This window comes from Nyctereutes procyonoides, unplaced genomic scaffold (assembly GCF_905146905.1).
Source record: "Nyctereutes procyonoides isolate TBG_1078 unplaced genomic scaffold, NYPRO_anot_genome, whole genome shotgun sequence".
In the NCBI taxonomy this organism is placed as follows: Eukaryota; Metazoa; Chordata; class Mammalia; order Carnivora; family Canidae; genus Nyctereutes; species Nyctereutes procyonoides.
In genome coordinates, this window is record NW_026575024.1 from 44,882,265 (window position 1) to 44,905,232 (window position 22,968).

General features: G+C 47.4%; 1 protein-coding gene across 1 annotated transcript in view; it reads right to left on the reverse strand.

Moving 5' to 3' along the window:
* Window positions 1-5,803: 5,803 nt before the first annotated feature.
* RALGAPA2 (Ral GTPase activating protein catalytic subunit alpha 2) overlaps window positions 5,804-22,968 on the reverse strand; it is a 316,059-nt gene continuing 298,894 nt past the window's right edge. Inside the window, exons 39-40 of the mRNA XM_055345530.1 lie at window positions 12,212-12,251; window positions 5,804-9,116 (exon numbers count right to left, since the gene is read on the reverse strand). Of these exons, the coding sequence (XP_055201505.1) occupies window positions 12,247-12,251 (5 nt within the window). The 3' untranslated portion in view covers window positions 5,804-9,116; window positions 12,212-12,246. The remainder of the gene's footprint in view (window positions 9,117-12,211; window positions 12,252-22,968) is intronic.

Sequence of the window (22,968 nt, forward strand, 5' to 3'; positions counted from 1 at the left end):
AGCCCAGGGGAGAGCAGGGGAGAGAATGTAGTTAACATAAGGTGCGACATTAGTGTCAGGTGTACAATATAGTGATTCATCAATTCTTTGCATTACTCAGTGCTCACCGTGGTATGTGCTCTGTCCTTGTTTTAAATCACCAAATTTTGGGGTGATTTGTTATGTAACAATAGCTGTCTGGTTTTCAGAGTGTGTATTTCTCTATTTGGTCTTCATATCAACCCTGTGTGGAAAGTCTTCTAATGCAGTAATTTGGATGGGAAGACCTACATCATAAGGCTCTTCATCTAAGGTGTGAGGAGACCGGGTCGCAGGCCTCTGCGGCTCCCCAACCACAGCACTCTTTCTGTAAAGTGATGTGGTCAGGGTCCAAAGGACTAGGGTCTACACTCATCTTCATCACTGCTCCACTGAAAGTGCCATTAGAACGTGCTGTGGCTGTGTGTGCCTCTTGCAATGTTGTCCTCACTTCATCTTCAGACGGCCATTGGGTCAATCATCACAACCATGTAGTGGCAAATCACCCCCAAACTGGGTGGCTTACAATGGCAGTAGTCATTTACCAAATTACTTGCTTTCTGTGGGTTAGGAATTCTGAAGCAGCCTGGCTGGTGGCTCTGGCTTGGGCTCCCTCCTGAGGGGCTGGTGACCTGTTCGCTGGAGCTGCAGTCCAACAAGGCTTGACTGGGGCTGGAGGATGCATGTCCAGAACGGCTCCCTCCCACGGCTGTCAGCTCCACAGCACTGCTTGAGTGTCCTCACTGCCCAGTGCCTGACTTTTTCCAGAGCAAGCAATTCAAAAGGCCGGGGCGGGAGCTGCATTACCTTTGTGGCCTACTATCAGGAGACACACGCCATCAGTTCAGCTATACCTTCCTGCCCCCATAGATCATCCCTGAGTCAGAGTGGCTGGGACTGCACAAGGCTGTGGATGCCAGGGGGTCTTGGTCAGAAGGGCCACCTTTGAGGCTGGCCACCACAGTCAGTATTCTGACCCTAATCCACAGGCCAGAGGCAGGATGGTTAGCACTCAGGGCTCTAGGACACACTGCAAGAAAGCCACCCCTCCTGCCTCCTGAGCCTTTGTTCCTCTCCATCTACAATGAAAGGTGAACTTAGAGTGTATTTTGATGCATTTATGTTTTGTTTTGTTTTTTTTTTTTTTAAAGAAATGTCTTCAAAATCAGGGAATTCTTCTGAATGCTATCATGGGAACACGTGGAACATGTGGGTTGGGCCAGCTGAGGAGGCAGCCTCACTGTCTCCCACCAGCAAATGCCTCATCTTAGTGTGGCTGAAATTCTACCTTCCATCTGGGTGCCCCTCTTAACAAATATTTTTCTTTTCTTAAGCTGATGGGTAATTTAATGAATTCCCAAACATGGTAAGATGTGAATCCTAGCTTCGTTTTTTTAAATGCAACTCCAAAATTGGCTTTACAGAATTCTAAAATGATCATAGAGCCTCTCAAGGCTAAAATGACACAAACTTCTGACTCAGTAATTTCAGTTTTGGGAATGTATCTTTTAGAATTAAAAGCAGTGGTATGTCAGGCTATAGGTATGATGGTGTTTGCTACAGGGACATTTGTTCTCAACAAACATTGGAAACCACCTGAATGCCCACAGATGGGTTAGCAAAGGTCCATCTATTCTGAGGAACAATATGCAGCTATTAAAAAGGATAAATTAGGAGAACAGGTGCCCATGACACATTGCAAAGTTTAAAAAAGAAGTTATAATGATGTGTAGTGTATGATGCTACTTCTGTAAAAAAGAAAGCCCTGTATCTTTGTGTTTACATTCACCTGGACAAAATCTGCTTATCCATTGGATGGAGGGGGTTAGAATGAGGATAGATTATCAGTTTTAGAAGGAAAAATACAGAATACATGGTGTAAAGTACAAATCTATACTTTGGCTGTTCTATTAACATCTCAGTGGTTGGGAATCCCTGGGTGGCACAGCGGTTTGGCGCCTGCCTTTGGCCCAGGGCAAGATCCTGGAGACCCGGGATCGAATCCCACGTCGGGCTCCCGGTGCATGGAGCCTGCTTCTCCCTCTGCCTGTGTCTCTGCCTCTCTCTCTCTCTCTGTGTGACTATCATAAATAAATAAAAATTAAAAAAAAAACATTTAAAAAAAAAACATCTCAGTGGTGATTAGTGAATAAATCTTCCTGACCTGTGTTTTCTCACTGGCATTCTGCCCTCTTCTTCAGGATGAAACAGTTCCAGGGGGCCACTTTTCCTGGTGCCTTAAAATGAAGGTGCCAAGATTTCCCTGAAGGTAGGCCATAGAAATAGCTGTTTCTAGTGCTCATAATCAGCCATCAACATGGAAGACAAAATGGGGTGACATGTTTTAAAGGGAGGAGAAGATGATGCCATTAATGTGCCGTCCTGGCTGGTTCAGACCGTTCACGGCAGATTTGCAGCAAATGCTCTGCAGACTTGGCGGGAGGGAGATCTGTTATTGAGGCCCTCTGCCTGCACTTAGCCCAGCGGCCATTTCTCAGGGAATATTGATCAAAAGTACTCACCTCCACCGTCTCAGGAGCATAATGCAGTCCCTGAGTATTCATGGGGAAAAAAAAGCTTTTCTTCACCAGGCTATTTTCTGAAGTCAAAAAGATCCTTTCAGGAGCTATAATAGCAAGCCCCTTCCCACTTCACACCCTCGGTGAGAGGCACACTCCAATTTTCAGACCCCCAGGACCCCACGTCAAGGTGGAGGCTGACAAATGTGACCTCTTTATGTAAAATATTCTCTGTCAAACTCAACAAACATTTTGCTGGAGGGACAGGTGGTACATACAAGTGGGAGATTAAAAATTACACGTGGACACATGGGGGAAGGGAACCCTTGTCCCAGAGAGAATTTACTCATTTATTCTTTCTTTCCCAAAATAATGTTTTAAATAGAATTTTTGATTACAGACACAATGTCCTCTAATATCTGAGGCAGGAATATCTTGGTGTGAATGTAAAAAAAAAAAAAAAGTCTAGTTAGTGTTTTTCTTGCCAGACATGGGACAAAAGGGAGGATGCTGACTGGGCCTCCCTGATTTCTCTTTGTTCTGTAAGGGGCAGAATCTTCCAGACACATATTTCTTTTTTTTTTTTTTTTCAGACACGTATTTCTTAACATGAGAGCTTGTTATAAAATCTCACCTCCTTCATCTTATCCAATTAAATTTAGGATAGTAAAGACTTGAGTATTCATCGTACCTTTAATTTCAAATGACAACAATAAAAAAGAAGCAATCTCCAATTCTAGAAAATTCTTTTCTATTACCCAGAAAGAGTATCCCAAATAAAGAAAGTACCCCAAAAATCATTTCAGAGTTCTTGCTGTTTTGGTTGCTGTCGTCTACTTTTAGGGGCACATTTGAAAGCATATTTGGGAGAGAATGTTACTCTTGTTTAAAATGCCCCTGGTTTGTGGGGTTGTCAGCTGGGTTTGTTACGTTGTTTGGGGGTGAAGAGGTGGTTTAAGCTACTGTAGGCAGTGGACAGAGACTCTGACCTCAGTTTCAGGAGCAAGTCTCTTTTTGTTCCACTCAGGGGCAGTCTTTGGGGCACAGGACACTGTTGTGTCTCTACTTAAACTCCTGAAACATAAAACTTGTCGCAGGAAACACGAACAGAATATTGTGGCCCAACTACGGCAATCGCTCTGTGGATCTGTGTGTACAGAGTGCAGGGGGAACCTCTGGAGTGTGGCACGTACCACCATGTATGATCTGTTCTTTCTCCTGGTTCTTTGCCATAGTCCGTTTTTCAGATCTGCAGATATGAGCCATTTTTCTTTCCAGAGATGTATTATCCAGAGGTTTCCAGAGTAATAGAGAAAGGTCAGTAAGAGCATCATCTTCTTTGCTCTTTGGAAGAGTATCCCAGTAAAACAACTCCCCAGTGCTGGGAACCCCTCGTCTCTGTTGTGCCTGATCCAAGTGAGAGAAAGGTCAAGGGGGCCTCTGACTTGGCCTCAGTGAAACTTTCACAGGGCCAGAAGAATCATGGAAGCTACTAACAGTCGACACACTAATGAAGAACTGTGATTGCTGCTGATCAGAGGTGTGATCCAGGAAACCTAGCTCCTGTCTGGAGCTCCACTCTCAGCTGTGAGAACCCCAGGGCATCATCTTTGGGCTGATAGTCCTGGGCAGACCAGCTGCACAGGGATAAAGTTGATGGTGTGTTCTATCTCCACAACCTTATCTTTTTGATTTAAAAAATGAAATGCAATTAAAACCATTTCTATTTATAGAATGAAGAACAAAGCATAATAGTTCCCCTTGACACAAACTGGTTAATAAGTCAAAGGGGCCTCAATTTATACACACACACACACACACACACACACACACAGGACAGTAACACTAGCTCAAATGTGAACAAATATTAATGTCTGAGTCTTACTGCTGAGAGGTGCTCTGTACTGCAGCAAACGTAAAAAACTCTGGCATTTTTCCAGTAACAGAGCATTTTCCTACGGCCAGGGTGTACCTTAAGGATATTTTTTCTTTACACTCTGGCACCTGGCTAAAGGCAAGACAGGTTGGAGAGCATTACTTGTAGCAACGTTCCTTTTAGAACCATAGAAAGTTTGATTCTTTTTGGAATTCTGAAGGTCTTGCATGATTTGGCTTAAGATTTGATGATAATTTTTTTTTTTTTTTTGATGAGAATTTTTTGAAAATGACTGGAAGCATGATGACTGGAACACCCTCCCCAACCCCTCCCTATATTTTTGTCATAAATAATAAACTACTTTATGAGACTTAACAATACCCTGTGAAATTTAAATAACTATTTCCAGATCTGAAAAGAATCCATAAATTATCCTGGGGCCATCTCCAAAGCGGAATCATTAGAAAGGGCAGGACACTACACGAAGCAGTTCCTAAGGGCATCTTGGCTCTAGTTCCCTGCACTCCAGGGCACATGTGTGGGATGGGGAGTAAGGGCTGCCCAAAGCATCACAGTGGGTTTGGTTCAAGTGTCTCAATCCAAATCTATCTGCAGGTTGGGATCCTCAAGGGGCCAAGGGAGACTTTAAAAATTAGATGCTGAGGTTCTATCCACATGTGGTGGATCAGAATCTAGGTGGGGGATGGAAGCACCTACAAAGCTTCCTGAATGATTGTGACACATGACAAGGCTGGGAACCACTGCTTCTAGGAAATAAAGCTTTAAAAATGCATCAAGCTGCATTCTATGAGGAACCAAATGGTAAAAGCACTTGCTTCCAGCCCAAAGCTTAAAAAAGCCACATCAATTCAGGTTCTTCTTGGCTCCTAGACCCTTTCTGAGGTCACTGATAGGTCTTCTAAGTAATAAGTACTCAACAACTATTTGCTAACCGGAGCAATGGGTGATCTGTAGGCAGCTCAACTGTCCAATATATTCAAAGTTCCCTGGTGCAGAGCATGGGAGTAGCTCAGGACACTGGTTCTGAGACCACCTGGCCAGGCTGTCGGAAGGGGATGGTTGGAGCCTCAGCCATGCCAAAGGAGGTGTTACATTTTATGTACCACTTATACATGAAGACAAACCCTCCAAGTCAGCCTCTTGCTCATCAGGGCCAGGGACTCCTGCTTCACTGAGGGGTGAGTTTCACATAAACACATTTGTAAACTTCCCGGGATTCATACTGGCTACCATTTTGCATACATAATTAGGCTTTGGTTAAAAAAAATGCTTTTGAGCAATTCTGATAAAAAAGCAAGCTATCTTTTGTTAGATGCCAGGGTAAACTTTATTTTCCCAGAAACTATCATGAAAACAAAGGAAACATAAGTGCTGTGTTTCTACTTTATTAAGTCATCACAGTAAATCAGAATGAAAGAGAAAAAGAGGGTAAACTGGAGAGTCGAGCGGCAGTCAGCAGTGTAGCTGTGTGCTTTTCTGGATGTGGCACACACACCTGCAGAAGTAGGTTGTATGGAGGGGTTTACCCCACCGAGGCCTAAACCCAGATGTGGGGCATTAGGCAAATTAAATAAGAGCAAAAAAAAAAAATAAATGACATACTATAACTTAATATACCATAGGTATCAATTCTTTTTCCTTATTTACATGTACTAAATGTTGTAGACCTGAAGCCATAAGAAAACATTCACTTACTGTGCATGTCATACACAGATACGGAGTGCAGCTAGAACAGTGGTTGTTTCATGTTGCACTTCCCTCTGTGTGTGGACATTTCCCCTCAGTAGATATAGTCATGACACGGTTACATATAAGACGTCACAGGAAGTTTTAAAGGATCCCTTAAGCCTCCAGATGATACAAACACAACAGGAAGCGAAGTGCAGGTGGCCACACCGGAGGAAGGTCAGGAAGACGTGATTTGCACAGTCTGTGGATCTGCATGGTCTCTTGTTTGTAAGGATGAGGGTTTGGTCAGCCCCTCTTGTGAAGGCAAGGCTTAAATCTCCTTCCTCCCTGTGGCTCTTAGTGGCTGCAGCCTTGACCGCTTGAAGACACTGTGACAGTCACTGATCCAAGCTAAATTTCCTCACTACTGTCTACTTCAGATTCTACTATTTTAAAAAAGTCATCATTTTGTTTTTTTAAAAGTACAAAAACCTTCTCAGTGACATTATGGAACATCAACTTTGCTTTGGATGGAAATGGGTGTGTAGAGAAGTGGGGATGCTGGCCTGGCCCTGCCCGGGAGCTGGCAAGTCCTACCCATTTTGGGGGCTGATCAGGGCCACTTTCGAGTCCAGATGGCTGACCTACTAATATGACAAGTCAGCACTGTGACTCAGGTGGGTCCCCACTGGATAAGTGACCCTCCATAATTTTGCTGGAAAGGCATTTATTGCAAAAGCACAATATTTGCTTTTCTAAGTGGAAAAAAAAAGAACTTGATCATTTCAATTTTCCACCCCAAATAACAAGAACGACTCAGGTCCATGTGATTGTAAGCAAACCTGGTTGCTAGATTCCCTGCTCCCCTATTCCAAACCAATGCTACTGCTGACAGTGGACTTGAAGCAGCTCAGCACCCAAACCACTGGCTGGAGTCTGGGGTCCTAGAGATGTTAAAATCCATAGGGTTACAGGAGGGTCTAGATATTTGCTGTCTACAACTGAACTTCCCACTTGCAGGTTAGAATGACTGGGTCTGGGAGATAAAATGGAATCCTGGAGCACAACAATTAAGTCCAGGGGAGTTCAGTACAACTTCCAAGTCTTGACACTTCATCTAAATCCAAGAATTCTGCATCAGGGATTTCTAGAGCCTGGAAATGAAATGTTCTGAAGCTATTTTCTGGCAGAGCCTACCTGGGACTCTGGGGCCCAGGCACCTGTGATGCCCTCCCCGCAGGAATGAGGTCTGGGCACTTTGTAAATATGCCGTGAAGCAGCTGAACACCAGCCTGGAGTATGAGTGATAGGAGGCAAACCGTGCTGACCAGAAAGTCCAAATTATTAAAAAGGTGGGGATGGGCAGGTGGGGCAGGGGTGGGGAAGATGAGAATTGCAGCATTTGCTGACACAATAGAACATGCTGTGACTTTCAGTCACCCATTAGTGCCATTAAGCCCCCAGTGAGCAAACCAACTGGGCCCCTTTACAGAACAGCCCAAAGCGACTGAGGCTTACTTCTGTTTCTCTGAGGTTTGGGTGGCTCCCAAGCTGCTCTGCCTGTGAGCCTGGGCCTCTGGCCCTACCTGCAGTCCTCTATAAAGCTGAGAAACAAATTCTAACTTAGGTGTATCCTTGCAATAGGAATTTCTCAGTCCTTCTTCACTTGTTTCCAGAAGCAGGCCTGGCTCCTTCTTCGATCTGTTCATTTCTCCTGCAAGGGTTAGGTACCAGCCAAACCAACCCAATGGATGATGGAAAGAACTGGCTGGTCAGTGAAAACAGCCACTCTGATGTGCTGAGGGGGCTCAGGAGACTCACCAGAGGTGACCAAAGCCCCTGGGGGTAACACACAAGTGGGCACAGAGCAGAGAGGCAGACAGTAGAGGGCAAGCACCCTTGCATGGACTGATGTTTCTGGGGTCCTTAGCGGTTGCCCCATTCTCTGAAACACGGGCTTACTCCAGAGACAGGCTGCAGGCTGAGGTGAGACACAGAGGGCCAAACAGGTCTTCCTAAATGATTTTTCTGTTGCTGACACCCTCAGACCCACAGCAAGGATGCTGGGCAAGCACAGATGGAAGGTAGGGCTTTTCATATCTTTTTTTTTTTTTTTTTAAACAGGCTCAACATATCTTCTTTGGAGCCAAATAATTAGAAAGCCCCCATTTGTGCCGTGGCCCTCCCTGAGCAGGGAGAAGGTTCTGGAGGCAGATGGACACCACGGGGGTGCCTGACCCAGCCTAGGGCCTGTGCTGGTGTGCACCTCCCGTGTTGACGTGGCGCTCTGCTGAGCTGGGCCCTGGAAGCTTCCTGACTTTCACGGGGATAGGACCCTGTTTCCAGGGGCATCTAGGGCTTCCAGGATGGCCAGGAAAACCTCTCCCCAGTTAGTGGGCATCAGGCACCAGGTGGAAAACACTCAGCAACTCAGATAAAACTTCTCCTGGGCAAACAACTCTAGGGAAAGCCAATTTCCATGATGATGAAATTTTTGAGTAAACCATAAATCCTAACATAAGAACTAAAGAAATCAATGCAGAGAAAATTCCTCAGTTTAACAACTGTTTTTGTCGGTTCTTCTGTGAATCTTGCTTAGGTTTATAAACAACGCGGGGTACAGAAACCAGCTGCCCTCCATCCCCTCCCAAAAGCCCACAATCTTCTTCTGCCATCCCTGCCTGGAGCAGCCACATCAACACCCATGAGAGGGGGTTTGTCACTGGTTGTTGGTGACTTTCCCCTCTTCCTCTTTGGAAGCCCAAGTTGTGTGAGATTCTAGGGTCAGATGACATGGCCTGGAGAGAAAGTCCAATCCAAGACATTCTGGTGGAGTTCACCTTTAACTTCAGAAATCCGTTTAGCAGGAAGCTATGTTGAGGGCACTAGCAGAGCAGGGATGTTCCCGGAATCTCTGTGTTTGGGGGTTGAGGGTGGGAACAGAGGGGAGTCTCATTCATCTCCTCCTTCCAAGAGGCGCTGTGAGGTAGCCACTCAGGCTGGCAGCCAAGGCCCTGCAGAGGAAGCAGAGAAAGGCCGAGTCACGGCACCAGGGGACACATCGGTCTTCTTGGACAGATCCAAGAAGGATTTGTGGCATGCAGGAGATGGGAACCACATTCCCAGAAAGGCTTTGGTGACCTCCCTTTGTCACAGTGCAGAGAGGTTTGCTGAATGAATCAACATGTGAATGCCTTTCCTCCAGGTCTTTGCTCTGGACCTTCCTTTTTTTTTTTTTTTTTGCTCTGGACCTTACTGCAGCATAAAACTATGAATCTTCAAAATTCACTTGGCCTTACCATCCAATCCGCAAGTAAAAGAATAAAGAGAAAAGGCATCTGACTGCAGTAAAGGGGAGAGGAGCAAGTAAAGGGAATGAAGCAACAGCATGGCTCAGAGTCAAGGAAGAAGCAAATAAAACTTGATGGACAGCTTTGGGGATCCCTGTCAGTGTTATTATTTACACGTATTTACATACTGATATTTCACCTGATGAGTTACAACTCGATTATTCACCCCAAGGATCTGAGAAAGGGGTCAGAACTAAATTGCTTGCCTGAATGAGTGCAGATGAGCAGAGCGCTATTTAGCACTGGACGGAAAGGGAGTAAAGCCAAAGTGTGCACGTCTGCACTTCTCCCCTCCCCAGGGCTGCTGCGAGGTGCTCAGAGGAACCCAGGAATGCCTGTTGCAATACCCAGCCCCTGTTGCTACTACAGTCTACTCTCCCCTGGGACCAGGCTGCGAGGGAGAGGCTTGTTTCATCACCCCTCTTCCCCCATAAGCTATTTTTCAGCTGGCTGTGTTATACCCCAAGCTTCCAGGTTCTGAACAAACCTCAGAAACAGGGTTTCTATCTTCCTTCCAGCATACTTCACTTCCAAGGCTTTTGAAATTTTTATTATTATTGGCATTTGAAATTAATTTATGTAAGTCATCTTACTCACAGACAACATCTTTTCTCATTTTCTGACCTTACCTTATTGTTTCTAGGAAGAACCTCTGCAATCAATACTCACAAACATGCTTGGACCTGAGAAGACAGCCTGCTCCAGCGTGTCCCCAGTCTCAGCACCCTCAGGTACCTGCTGCTGGAGCCCTACCGTCTTTGCCCTGCTGGTCCCCATAGGCTGGCCAGACAGGAAATGTCCCAGGCTCTCTCCTGCTAGTCTCATCTTTAAAAACTGGCTGCTTTTGACGAAGGCAGCACAGCTAGACCATTCTCCATGGCAGAGACGGCATTGGTAAAAGGTCACCCACCCTCTGCCCCCTCAGAGCTGGACGTGGGGGTGAACAAGCCTGATTCAATCCTGGATAATGCTCTGTTTTGAAATACCTACACTTCAAATTGTCTAAGACTTCACATTACTCACTAGGAACCACTCCACTCAGTATTGTGATCAGATCGATTGGGAGAGAGGAAGGAAAAAAATAAAAAGCAGGCAAATCAAAGAGATAAAGTGATGTTCAAAGACAGAACATAAGTGAAAGAGTAATTCTAGATTAGAAAGGAAATACTGAACCCCCCCAGCGAGGGAAGGCAAGGAGGGAGAGGAGGGGTGCACACTGCATTCCAGCAGCAGGGCAGGATGGCAGGCAGCTGGAGGGAGGACAGTGGGAAGGCAGGCAGGTGGTGGACTCTGAGGAGCTGCACGAAACTCTGCAGCCAAGTGGCCCCATGCACCTCGAAGCAGCCACCTCAACCGCTGGGGGCACAGGGAAGGCCCCCCCCTTGGCTGGAGCCTGCACAGCAGCATCCTCTGTGTTCCTCCAGTCCCCCACTTCCCGCGGCACATCCCCAGCCTGGGATGGCTCCTGCTGTGCCCGCTGCACTCTGTGATGGATGGGGAGGTGGCAGCTGGGGCATGGACCGGCGGGCCACGAAGATCATTCCACTGGCAAGCTGTCGGCAGTCACTCCACTCGTTCAGCCTTTTCCTCCTGCTGGAAGCCGGTCTTCCCACTTCAAGCCCCACTTCCCATTCTGTAGCAGGAGGGGACACATGGATACGGGGTCCCCACAGACCAAGACTCCTACAGGAGGCCCCCTGCTCTGAAGAGGACTGTATAGCCTCACCCTACTTCCCCCAACATGAGCACCCGGGCTGGCGGGGCATGGTACCTCTGGGGAACCCTGGCAAGTGGAACCGGTTTGGAACCATTCTGGGACGGGGCCAAAGCTGTGGCCAAGGGAGAAGAAAGGGCAGCTGGGCTGGAGGGGCGGCTTGCTGTGGCAGTGGCTGCTTGTCTGCCCTTCAGGTGGAGGAGGGTGACGTTTGGGATGAACCCAAAAGTCTATATACTACCATTCCACCTGCATGTTTCCTGAGACTGGAAACTGACTGGCTCTGCACTACATGTTCCTCTTGGTGACATGGTTAATAAATGACAGCTTACTAGTGTCCTGCAGTATTATTATTGTTAACATCATCGCCATCTGGTCTCCCTTCCACCTGTGAGCCCACGGGGCAGTGCGGCCTGGGCCACACTGGGCCACAAGGTGGCATAGGGACAGGCCTGGACCCCAGAGCCAGGGCAGAAAGGAGAGGCCCACGGAGGTCACACCTGCCCTCTGAGTCCTAAACTGTAGCCCATCCCCGGGTTCTTTACCCTCTGCACTCCCCCAGCTGTTCCATTCAGCGGCCCCCCAGAAAACCTGCCCTCCCTGAACTGAGGCCTTGGAGGCCCCCATTAAGGCGAGCGGTCAAAGGCCGGCCCAGCACGTGCCACATCTTATCGGCCCATCTCAAGATCCTGCTCCTCCTGGCTTGGGCAACAAAAAAGGGGGCGGCCCTGGGTCCACTGGCGCCCCATGGCCCTGCACACAAAAGGGCGGGCGACAAAGACATTTTCCGGGATGGCAGGTGTTGGTGTCAGATTCCACCCGGAGTGCACAGGCAGAAGAAAGGCGATGCTGGGTTTCCCCGGGCAGCACAGACATGCAGGGGCAGGAGTGTGGGCAGGGTCCCTCGGGAGAGAAGGTAGGAGGCAGCAGGAACTCGAGGGGACACTGCAGCACGGCGTTAACCATGGACGGAGGCTGGTTAGGGAATTTACATCCAGCTCCCCAAGAGCAGGGTGGCTGGGCAAATCCAAAACACCAGTCTTACCTTGCTCCAACATTGCAATGAGGACTTTTCATATTTTAATCTGAAAGGAAAGAGCATAAAATCAAATGACTACAAGCCCAGCACACCCACAGCTGAACCTGATAATGAACACAGTGCTAACAATACATTTATCCCTGGGCTGCCTGGGTGTTGTCAGGGCTTTGCAGAGCACTACGAACCGAAAGTTCACTTAAAATTCTACTTGGAAAACAAATAATAATAAAATTCTACTTGGCAGGAGAGAATTCTAGCCGCCATCACATTTATACACGTGATATGAGAGGGATGGCAGTGTTCCTAGGATGTGCTGTGTAGATGCTGTTGGGAGCTCTATAGGCACGGGCGGCTCTGACCACCACACCCTCTTCCTGTTCTCCCATATTTGCTGATTTGGTCTATTTGGAATTCAATGGATGACCTGAAAAAAATACTGGACAGGCTCTAAGCGTGCAAGTTTATGTGCCTCTTCGTTTTGTAGATTTCTGAGTTGTACACAGCATGTTAATTCAGTACTAGTGTCACCTGTGATGTGACAGTCCCCAGGGAAGTAGCATGTAGCACGCTGTGTGTAGACGGCGGCCCAGAAGCAAACCCTGTCGTGGTGAAATCGGACTGCAGGCTCACCCTCCCTCACAGAGCAGAAGGACCTCAGCAGTCATGCTGACCTCGGGAGAGGCTCTGAGTTGTCCGTACTTTGTGACAGGTTTTCTCGACCCCTCGCCCCTCCAGGGACAGCCTATCTCCTTAGGTGGGTTTCCCTTGGCAAATTCCCAACCTCATTCTGCATTAGGCGTAGCTCCTCATGCCAACCCCTGCCGCACTCCTGGACTCAGTGTCACTAGACCATCACATCCGGACAAAGGACATTCATCAGTGACACGGACTGTTGTCTGCATGGGCACAGTTGTCAACCTGGACTGTCTGCTGACCCTCTGACATGTTCTTTAGTTGGGCTCTCCGGAAGAAATGTGCACTTCTACAATCTACTGAAAATTCACCCCTCTGCAGAATTATTTGGTATTAGGAATTCAGGATAAGTAACTGCGGATAATCAGTCTTCCTTGATTTTCAACCACTGTTACCTGCTCCATGTCTGTACATCAATACTGCTCTACACCACAGGAAGTGCTTGTGACTGTGTTGACTGTTGGTAACAGACTAGAATGTTTTTCATGGATCCTGGATAATACGATGGTCTAGATTTCTTGTTTTCTCCCAATGCCCTGTGCTGTGGCGCCCCATTTCCTCTTATAGAAGATGGCAGATGTACAACGTCTCTCTGGGGGTCTGTCTTCCTTGAGTTGGGGAGGCCTGGATTTTCAGGGCACCATACTACCTACCCTCTCCAGTGTGAGCAAAGGGCCTCTTCATGAAGGGGCTCCTTGGCCTCCTCCCTGCAGCCCCTTCAGCCCTGGTTATGCTGGACGTACCAAGAAAGCAGATGGCGCAGCTAACAATGGAGGACTTGTTTGTAATTGCTGATGAGGACTGGTCTGCTCTTCTCCCTAGTGCATCCCCAGATGCAGCCTGGTGTGGTGTGGTGGACCAAATAGAACGTCTCAGTAACTGCCAGTCCATGGGTGAGTTAAGGAGATGCAAAGACAGAGACAGTTGGGGGCTGCCCTTAATTATTCCGTGGGGCACAAATGTCACTTGCCCTTGACACACAGGCAGTGCTACCAAAGGGTGGGGGCCCACACTTGGAACAGAGGAGTAGGCTGTCAGCTTCCTGATACATCCCTGGGGGTGAGGTACCAACTAGCCTGGGCAGTGCTGGAAGGCACCAGAAGAGAGCACATGGTGCTTGGAGATGGGGGCAGGGGGAGAGAACAGGAGGCACATGATGCTTAGTGGTGTGGGGGAGAGACACAGCATAATTATTTCATCTTTTCATCAACTGGGCACCTGAGATGTGCCAGGTTCTGTTCCAGGCTCTTGGTTACAGATGTGAATAAAGCAGATGAAGCGCCTGCCTGTGGGGTGCTTTGGTAGAGGAGTTACAACATGCATTCTGATATCAGAGTGATATCACCCCTTGGGAGACAAAAATATCTTATTTTTTATACATAGAAAGCCCAGATATAGGTATGGTAAATAAATAGATACACAGTATTTCTGGAGTGTTTCGGGAGATGACAAATTAGGAAAGTGAAATATCTTAGGGACTTCCAGGGTGGGTGATAGTGAAAAAGAGGTCAAGCCACATTGGGTTGTAGGGTTTAATGTGTGCATTAAATTCAAAATTTTTCTTTCTTTCCATTAAACTCAAAGTTTTTCTTCCATGTTAGTGGTGCTGGGATGTGGGAATAAGCCCCGCTCACGTCTAAGAGCAGCAGAGTGGGACCCCTCTGGTGAGAACCCTCCAGTGTCAGGCCGACACCAAGGGGCCGGGCCACAGCCACTCAGTGGCTCAGACATAGAGCCGAAGCCCGGAGGATCCAGAAGTCATGTTTAGAAAACGACATCCTACTTCTTGGGTCTCGTGCAGCTTCTTGAATGCTCCGGATGTCAGCAAGAATTTACCAAAACCCTGGAAACAACAGTCTTGATGGGATATCTATTGTGTTCCACACAGGGCTGCCTAGTGGAGGCTGTTCAAGAACTAGTAGGTCTTTTCGTGGCATGTGTGCTCTGGCAGGACTCACTGGGAGAGCAGAAGAGCAAGGGTTTGAATGGAGCTTCTTATCTCTGAGGAAAGGCTGCCACCTGGGATAACACTGGGCAGGGTCAGACAGGAAAAGTGGCTGCTTCTCCCTGGGTCCTTGTTACTGAACAGTCAGTGTGGAAAATGATTAACTGGTCCAAGATAATTAGGGAAGGGAATGATTTTGAGAGCTGGCATGGCTGAGAGAGAGAAACAGTGGACTGCAGTTCCAGCTTTAGGCGAGGACTAAGTATCCTCCCAGCAGGAAGGCGGACAGAGCGGGAGATCAGAGAGCTGTCTGAGCTATTCAGCCCCCTTGGAGTGACTCTGAGGAAGGGAACAGGTGCAGCCGGGGATGGGGTAAGCCTACATGCTCAACTCAACACTGGCAACTCAAGACCAGTGGGAATTAGCCAGCTTAATTAACATTTCCAAATGGCCCAAGGATGGATTCCAGTATTTCCAACTCAGCAGCAGTGGCTGTGTCCTGGCCCTGGCCCTGGCTCTGGGCTTCCTCTTTCTGGTCGTTGGTTTGCCCGTCAGCTTTGGTTCTGAATCAGAAAGCTGGGACAGCTGGACCGAAAGGCAGTCAGGCAGAGAGAGTACATGTACTGTGGGCCTGCACGTGCATATGCACCTGTGTGGGGGACTAAGCAAGCAGGTGGAAGGCTCATGAAGTTTTCTGGCATTCTTCTCTTTCCCTTCCGCAACTATAATGTATTTATATGGCTCTATGGTGAAATTGAATCAAGCTATACATTTAAGATTAGTATCTTGGTTTCAATTTTTCTGGTCAGGCCCTCATGGAGACAGAGGTCTTTAGACCATCCTTCTATCTCACTCACAGAACACAAACACTAGGATCTCAGTTACCATGACATGAGCTTAGCCATGACAGGGCTGTTCGTGGTACTGGACTGAATTCACATCTCAAAAAAATAGCAAAAACAGTACAGACATGTTTATAGCAGCAATATTTCTAATAGCCAAGAGTAAGAATAGCCTGAATGTTCATCAACTGAGGAACGGACAACCAGAATACGGTCTCCCCTTACACTGGAAGATCTGGAGATATCAGCTACGACATGGATGAACCTGAGGACATGCAGAGCAAAAGAAGCCAGTCACCAAAGACCACAGACTGTGTGATCTCACTTATACGAAATGTCCAGAATAGGCAGATCCACATAGATGGAAAGTAGACTAATGGTTGCCAGGGGCTGGAAGTGGGGGGAGTGGGGAGTGGGAATTGACTGCTTGTGTGTTTATGGGTTTGTTTTTGTGTTAGGATGAATTAAAAAGTTCTCAAATGAGACTGTGATGATGGTTGTACATCTGCCTAGCAAATGCCTGTGACTATATGAAAAACGTCGAATTATATACCTTAAATGGATGAACTATATGATATGAGAATTATATCTCATTAATGCTGTTTGGAAAAAATGGCAAAAAAGGATAGAAGGTGGACTGGGCAGCACTGCTGTTACTTCCTTTCCAAAAGGGACATGACGGAAGTGGCTACAAGTTCTGAGGAAAATCAAATCCCCTGTGGGCACCCAGGGAGCAGAGGGACAGGGGCACTTAGGAAGTTAGCAGATGCCAGCAGCAACTCTCCCAGTGTCACACCACAAACTTCCAGCCATCCTCAGAGTGAAGAAAATGGGGCTGCCCTTTGGGCCACACACTACTCTTTCCTTTGAGGTTCTCTTGGGTTTAACCTAACTCGAGTTCATTTGTCCTATAAGCACCCAGGAGTGGCTTTGGGTGGCCAGGTGAGATTACAGTGTACTTCTCCACAGGACACACTAGGATTTTGTGTACCACTCAGGACTACATTCTCTAATCAACTGCTCAAGAAAAGGTGGCAGTTATGCCTGTGGTGGCTTGTGGGGAGACAGTGAGCTCAAGATATTTGTCTGAGGAAGCATCAGAGAAGCAATGGAACTGTCTGGTTGTTTCACTGTCTTGTTGTCTGAAGACATGAAGGAAGCAGTTTTATTCCATAATTAAGATGTTTTCTATGAGTGAATTCTTTCTGTGGTGCTTCACTTGCCTTCCAAGGTAGGCAACACTTTGGTTAACTTTCAGTTACATTTCTCGGTGATCTGTGTCTAAGTGGATGTGCATTTGCTACTGTACAAACTACAGAGGTCATAAGTCCTATAGAGTAGTCCTTTCCACCTTTGGGGAGGAGCATTTTGCCTTTGCCACAATAGAAGGGCTCCCCCCTGCCACAAGCAGGCACCGAGAACCAGGGGGCCTCTCCGGATGGGCAGTGAGTCTCATCTGGCTAAGCACCTGAGCCCTGGTCTCAACTGATAATGAGAAAACCAACCCTCCTCAGTTCCCAAACTGCCAAAGAGATGAATCTTGCTTTGTGGAAGGCTGGCTGTGGGGAGGGTGCAGGAACATGATTTCTACACATAGGTAAAGAGCTTTACTACTCATGGATTGCTCTAGAGACTCTTTTCCTCCAGGCAAAACAATGCCAAGGAACCTTACTCTCGTATCCTAGCTCTTGTGGATCATCATGAGTCCTTTCATGCCTCTTCAAACAGTGTTCTGTGTACTAGGGATGGTCATCTACCATGATTCTTCATGCTAGCCCACAGGTGCCTGCCTGTGCGACCCTGGTGGGAGTCTGGCGGGGGGAGTCTGGGGGGGGGGAGGACATGTGGCTGCAGGTCAGATTTCTGCCCCACCTGCTTTCACTTCCTTTCTCCCACCATGCAAACCTTCCCCTACAAGGACGGGGTGTCCCCACGCTCGCCTCACTGGTACAGTCCCAGTTAGGGGCTGCATTCTGTGGCACTGGGGGCCCCTCTAGTCCCTGGACATGGGGAACGTTCAGGTGGAACTTCTCTTGGGTCATCACAACGCTCATTCATTAGTCAACATGTATTCCGTGCCTGCTGTGTAGCAGGGGATGGGAAGAGATGGAGAACAAAATATTATCTAGTCTCCCTCCTGCCTTTCCCCTAGAATATCCTCCCGAGACAGTTATCTTTTTAACTAAGAGTCTCATCATGTGACCCCACTGCTGAACACCCTCCAGGAGCTGCCCAGCTCGCTAGAGGAACAGCCACGGTCTTTCCCTAGGCCTGTGAGGCTGTTCTGATTTCCCTCGTCCTCCTCACTCCCTCTACCTTAACCATGCTGTGCCTCCCACTGTTCCTCAAATGTGCCAGAAAAGCACCAGCCTCAGGGCTTTTGCACTGGTTGTTCCCTCTGCCTGAAGTGCTTTCCCCCCAGATTCTAAATAGCTCACTCCCTTAACCTCCTTCAAGCCTCTCTTCAAATGTCACCTTCTCAGTGAGGCCTTCCTCATCCCCCATTTTATTTTTCAAAGATTTTACTTATTTGAGAGTGAGCACAAGCATGCATGTGCCTGAGTGCAGGGAGGGGCAGAGGCAGAGGCAGAGGGAGAAGCAGACTCCCTGCTGAGTTGGGAGCCTGATGCAGGGCTCCATCCAGGACCCTGGGATCATGGCCTGAGCTGAAGGCAGATGCTTAATTGACTGAGCCACTCAGGTGCTCCCCCAACACCTATTTTATTTTATTTTATTTTATTTTATAAGATTTTATTTATTTATTCATGAGAGACACACAGAGAGAGGCAGAGACACAGGCAGAGGGAGAAGCAGGCTCCATGCAGGGAGCCTGATGCGGGACTCAATCCTGGGACTCCAGAATCACACCCTGGGCTGAAGGCAGGCGCTAAACTGCTGAGCCACCCAGGCATCCCCCCAACACCCATTTTAAAGGGCACCTCACTATAGTGTTGCTTCTCAGTAACTCTCCTGGTTCTCCTTCCCTGCGTCTTTTTCTTTTTGGCATCCCCCAGCTCCTGACAGGAGCCCAGCATCTTTCTCATCCATCTCAAAGTCTCAAGGAGGGTAGGGCTGCTGTTTTGCCCATTTCTGCACCTTCCTTATTAGTGCACAGTAAATGTTTATGAAATGAAAGCCCAACCCTTGTGGGGCTCATGTGATGATCCAAGGACAGAAGCCACAGTTTCCATCTTCTTCGGCTGTACCAAAGGTGTGTGTATTCTTGCAGGACTTGAGATGGACTGAGTTTTAATATCTAAATATGGATTCTAGCAAGTCACCAGCTTTGGGTAATTGCAGTAAAGAGCAGAGTCAGCCTAGTGGCCTGCAGAGTTCCCTTTATGGCTTTTTCCTTTCTTCTCTGTGGTTATCCATTTCCTCTGGGGCTCTTGCCTTCACGTTGCTGGGCTGGCCAACATCCCTGGTCAGAAGAGCCTGGACTCAGAAAGCTGCATGCCCAGATATTACACAGGGCTCTGCTGTTAACTGGAGCCAGGCTGTTTCTCTAGCTGCTTCTTGGATCCCTGGGGACAGAGCTAGAGCGCAGGGTTTCCCTAACTACCATACATGGACTCTGGGACGCGAACCAGCTGCAGGGTCTGCCCGGACATATCTCGGCAGTAACGGCAAGAGAACCTGCACTCTGTGGTTTTGCATGATATCAGGGTGGGGGAACAGGACCCTGCCATGTAAGTCCTGGAATACCAGCAGCGGCTCTCCTCTGGAGGAAATCTCAAGACTGGATGACCCTGCTTGAGAGAAGAGACAGGTTGGGTGACTGTGTAGGCCAAGGGACCCTCCCACAGGTAACGGCTGAGCACTGGAGTGGGGGGGGAGGGGAGAAGGGAGAGGGGAGAGGCTAGGGGGCCTGACCTGGGGACACAGGCAGGTGTATGCGTCCTTTCTGCATCTGAGATTTTATTGTCTTGTGTTCCTGAAGTGGTCAATAATAGTTTTGCCTTTTCTTTCTCTCTTTGCACTCTTTACAGAGATGCTCTGAGGTTTCTTAAGTGCTGAGAAATTAATTTTGGCCACATCAATGCTGTAAATATGTTTTATTTTATATTTTATTATTTTATTTTATTATTTATTTATTTTTTATTTTACCAATGTTGCCTGGCATGTTTCCCATTTTTTAGGGGTTTTTTCCCCCCACTGGCCTTTTGAAGGCCTTTGAAGGTTAACTGAAGAAAAGCAACCCGCTTTTCTGTTTATTATGCTATGTAGAGGTTTACTTCCTGGTTACCATCATACATCCTTCTGGAAAAGGACAGTATAAAATATTCTTTCTTTTTTCCACCAGCAGACTTAAATGCTAATAAGAGAGCTTCCATTTGGCCTGTGCTTTGGTTTGGTTGTTGCTAATTAGAAATTCAAGCAAAACCATGGAGTTTTCCAGGAATCCACACTCCTGGCTGTGGTTTGCACCTGTTCTACCTGCTAGAATCAGGAGAACATGAGGGTCATAGCTATGGTTCACAAGAAACATCACATAGGGGGTCGGAAGCTCTGGAAGTTCCGGGTTCTTCTGAAAAAAATCCTCAAGGTTATTTGGAATAAGCTTTAATTAAGAATCATTTCCAAAAATTGTTTCAGAAAAATTCTTGGTACCTGCCGGCTATCTCTTGGCAACTGTAAAAGTGTCATGGGAACTGTAATTAGCAGTTAGGCATGGAGGAAGATGCCACTTGCATTTAAAACCCTGTCAGGACTGAGAAATCAGAAGTAAACTGAAGGTGGCATTTCACAGAAAAGGCAGCATCTTCAAGTTCTTCCAAAGGAACAATTTAAATGTGATGTCAATACTTTAGGAGGAACAATCTTGGGTCCCTTCTTTTTCTGGGAATCTGTGAGCACCCATAACCTGTGCACCAGCTCCAGGAGCAGGAGGGTCCCCACACAGGCTCTGAAAGGAGTCATTTCTTCCTCTGTGCTCTTCCTACGTGGACTGTCCCTCATTTTATGCTTCTTGTCCATGGCCTTCCAGTTCTCAGACATCTTAATTCTTAGCCAATGTGGCAAAGTTAAAAACTGACTGGCAGGAGACTTAGAGTGTATCTAATACATATTAGGTAAGTTTCCGTTCTCTTCCAGGCTCACAAGGTGGATAGCACAGCTCAGGGAAATCTCAATCCAACTGACCCAAACCATTGGCTCACTGTATCTTTCTTTCTTCCTTTGAACTGTGTCTTTTTAATATGGGGTGACGGTTTGGAGGTAACTAATGTGGGCTTACAAATAAGTAGCCATGTTTTAGTGGTTCATGAATACCTGCTCTTCCCCAACAAGACTGCAAGCTCCAGAAGGGCAGGGGGAGATATTGAAAATGAAGCTTCCAGAGCCTTTGTGTTGCCTTAAGGTGCTTAGCACAGTCTTAGGGGTGAGGGAAGGTGGGGCCAATTCAGAGATGGCAATGTGGGACAGGTAGTACCATCATTTCCTATTGGAACAAATGCTGTCTCGTATTTCTTCCTCCTCCCAGAGTGGACACAGAGGAGAATAAAAGAATTTTAAGAGGAAAAAAAGAGATGAATAAGTGTGAAGAAAAATCTGGTACTAAACAGGGCAATGAAGAATTCTCTTTAAAACCCACAATACCAGGGCACCTGGGTGGCTCAGTAGTAGCCATGATCCCCTTCTAGGAGACAGGCCAATTGGCAGGCAAGTGGTGTATTCTAGGACGAGAAAGGAAGAATAGGCATGTACACGTTCTAAGTCGAAGATGGGCTGGAAGAGGTAGAGGGTTACAGAGGACGGAGTGTAGAAAAATGTGGGCAGACACAGTGAGTGTGACAGCCCAGCAAACACTGGCTGAGGAGTCCCTATGTGCCAGGCACTGTGCTCATCTCTTTACACATACTAACTTGCCAAATCCTTACAAGTATCTTTTAAGGAAAGTTCTTATAAGACCTATTTTACAGAATCAGGCTGAGCCACAGAGTGAAAGGTAACTTGGCTGAGGCCACATGCTGGAACACAGAAGACACTGGCTATCTGGCTGCAGAACCCAACCTTCTCAGGAGAACCCATCCTCCCTGCAAGGAGCCCCCAAAGCAGCTGGGGAGGCTGGTGCCAGGTGGAAGGTTCTGGCCAGCATTGAGCAAAGAGGATAGGAAGACAGTGGGATTTGAGATATGTGAGGAAGAAGAGCAAAAGAAGGCAAGCCTGGTCTATATTAAATACTGAGGGAGGAAGATTTGCAAATGCTGGCAATGGTGTATGAAGGGTCAAAAGTTTGCTATGGCTCCTGCCATCTGCCTTTATTCCAGGGTTTGGCAGTAGTGTGTGGGTGCATGGACTCTGGGCTTGGGTCCTGGCTGTGTTCCTAGCACCCCCAGAATATCAGAAGCTCCTCTAGGTCTTGGGGTGGCTTGCCTGAACCCTTGGGGCCTGACCTAGCCAGGGTACGTGGAAGCCTCTGATGCACATTTGTTCATTACATGAAATCAGAGTAATTCTGGGCTTTAGTTCCCTCATCTGTTCCATTTGGTTGGTTAGAAGGGGGAATGAGAGAACTCCTGGAAGGGTTTTGTAGCCACATCTATGAGGCTTCCCCAGAGACTGGCACATTGACACGAGTGTGCTGGTATAAATGGTCACCTGACTAACCAATAACCACAGCATCATATACTAATAGTTCAGTAATCTGAGTTTCTGCGGTTTATATTTTCAGCACTATCACTTTCCCAAACTTCATTCTTCTCTTAAGAAGACTTTTTGGGGCAGCCCAGGGGGCTCAGTGGTTTAACGCCACCTTCAGCCCAGGGTGTGATCCTGGAGACCCGGGATCGAGTCCCACTTTGGGCTTCCTGCATGGAGCCTGCTTCTCCCTCTGGCTGTGTCTCTACCTTGTTTGAAAAACACCGATATAGTATTGCTTCTCTTCTCTCAAAGAGGTGACATTGGGTGTTATACATTGAAAAACTCTTATAAGTGGCTGGTTAGGAACTCTGTGACCAGTGTAACTAACCACCAATTTTGGTGACAGCTTACCAAGTAGGGGATGGTGGTAATTATCTGAGTCTTAGATGATGTCACTACCACCTGACTCCACTTTGGGAAGAAAAGAGAACGTGGAACAAGGGGTGAAGGCCCCACTGCCAACTTGCCCATGGCCTTTGGTTGTCCCTTTATGGCTCTTCAGCCAACTCAAAATGAAAGTGAAAGGGATCAGCTTGATATCTCCTGAAGTTTCCTCTAACATCTTACAATGTTCTTTGCTGGTTTCAGCAAATTTATGGGGACGGTGAATATATAAGAAGGGCTATCAATCAAAACCTTAT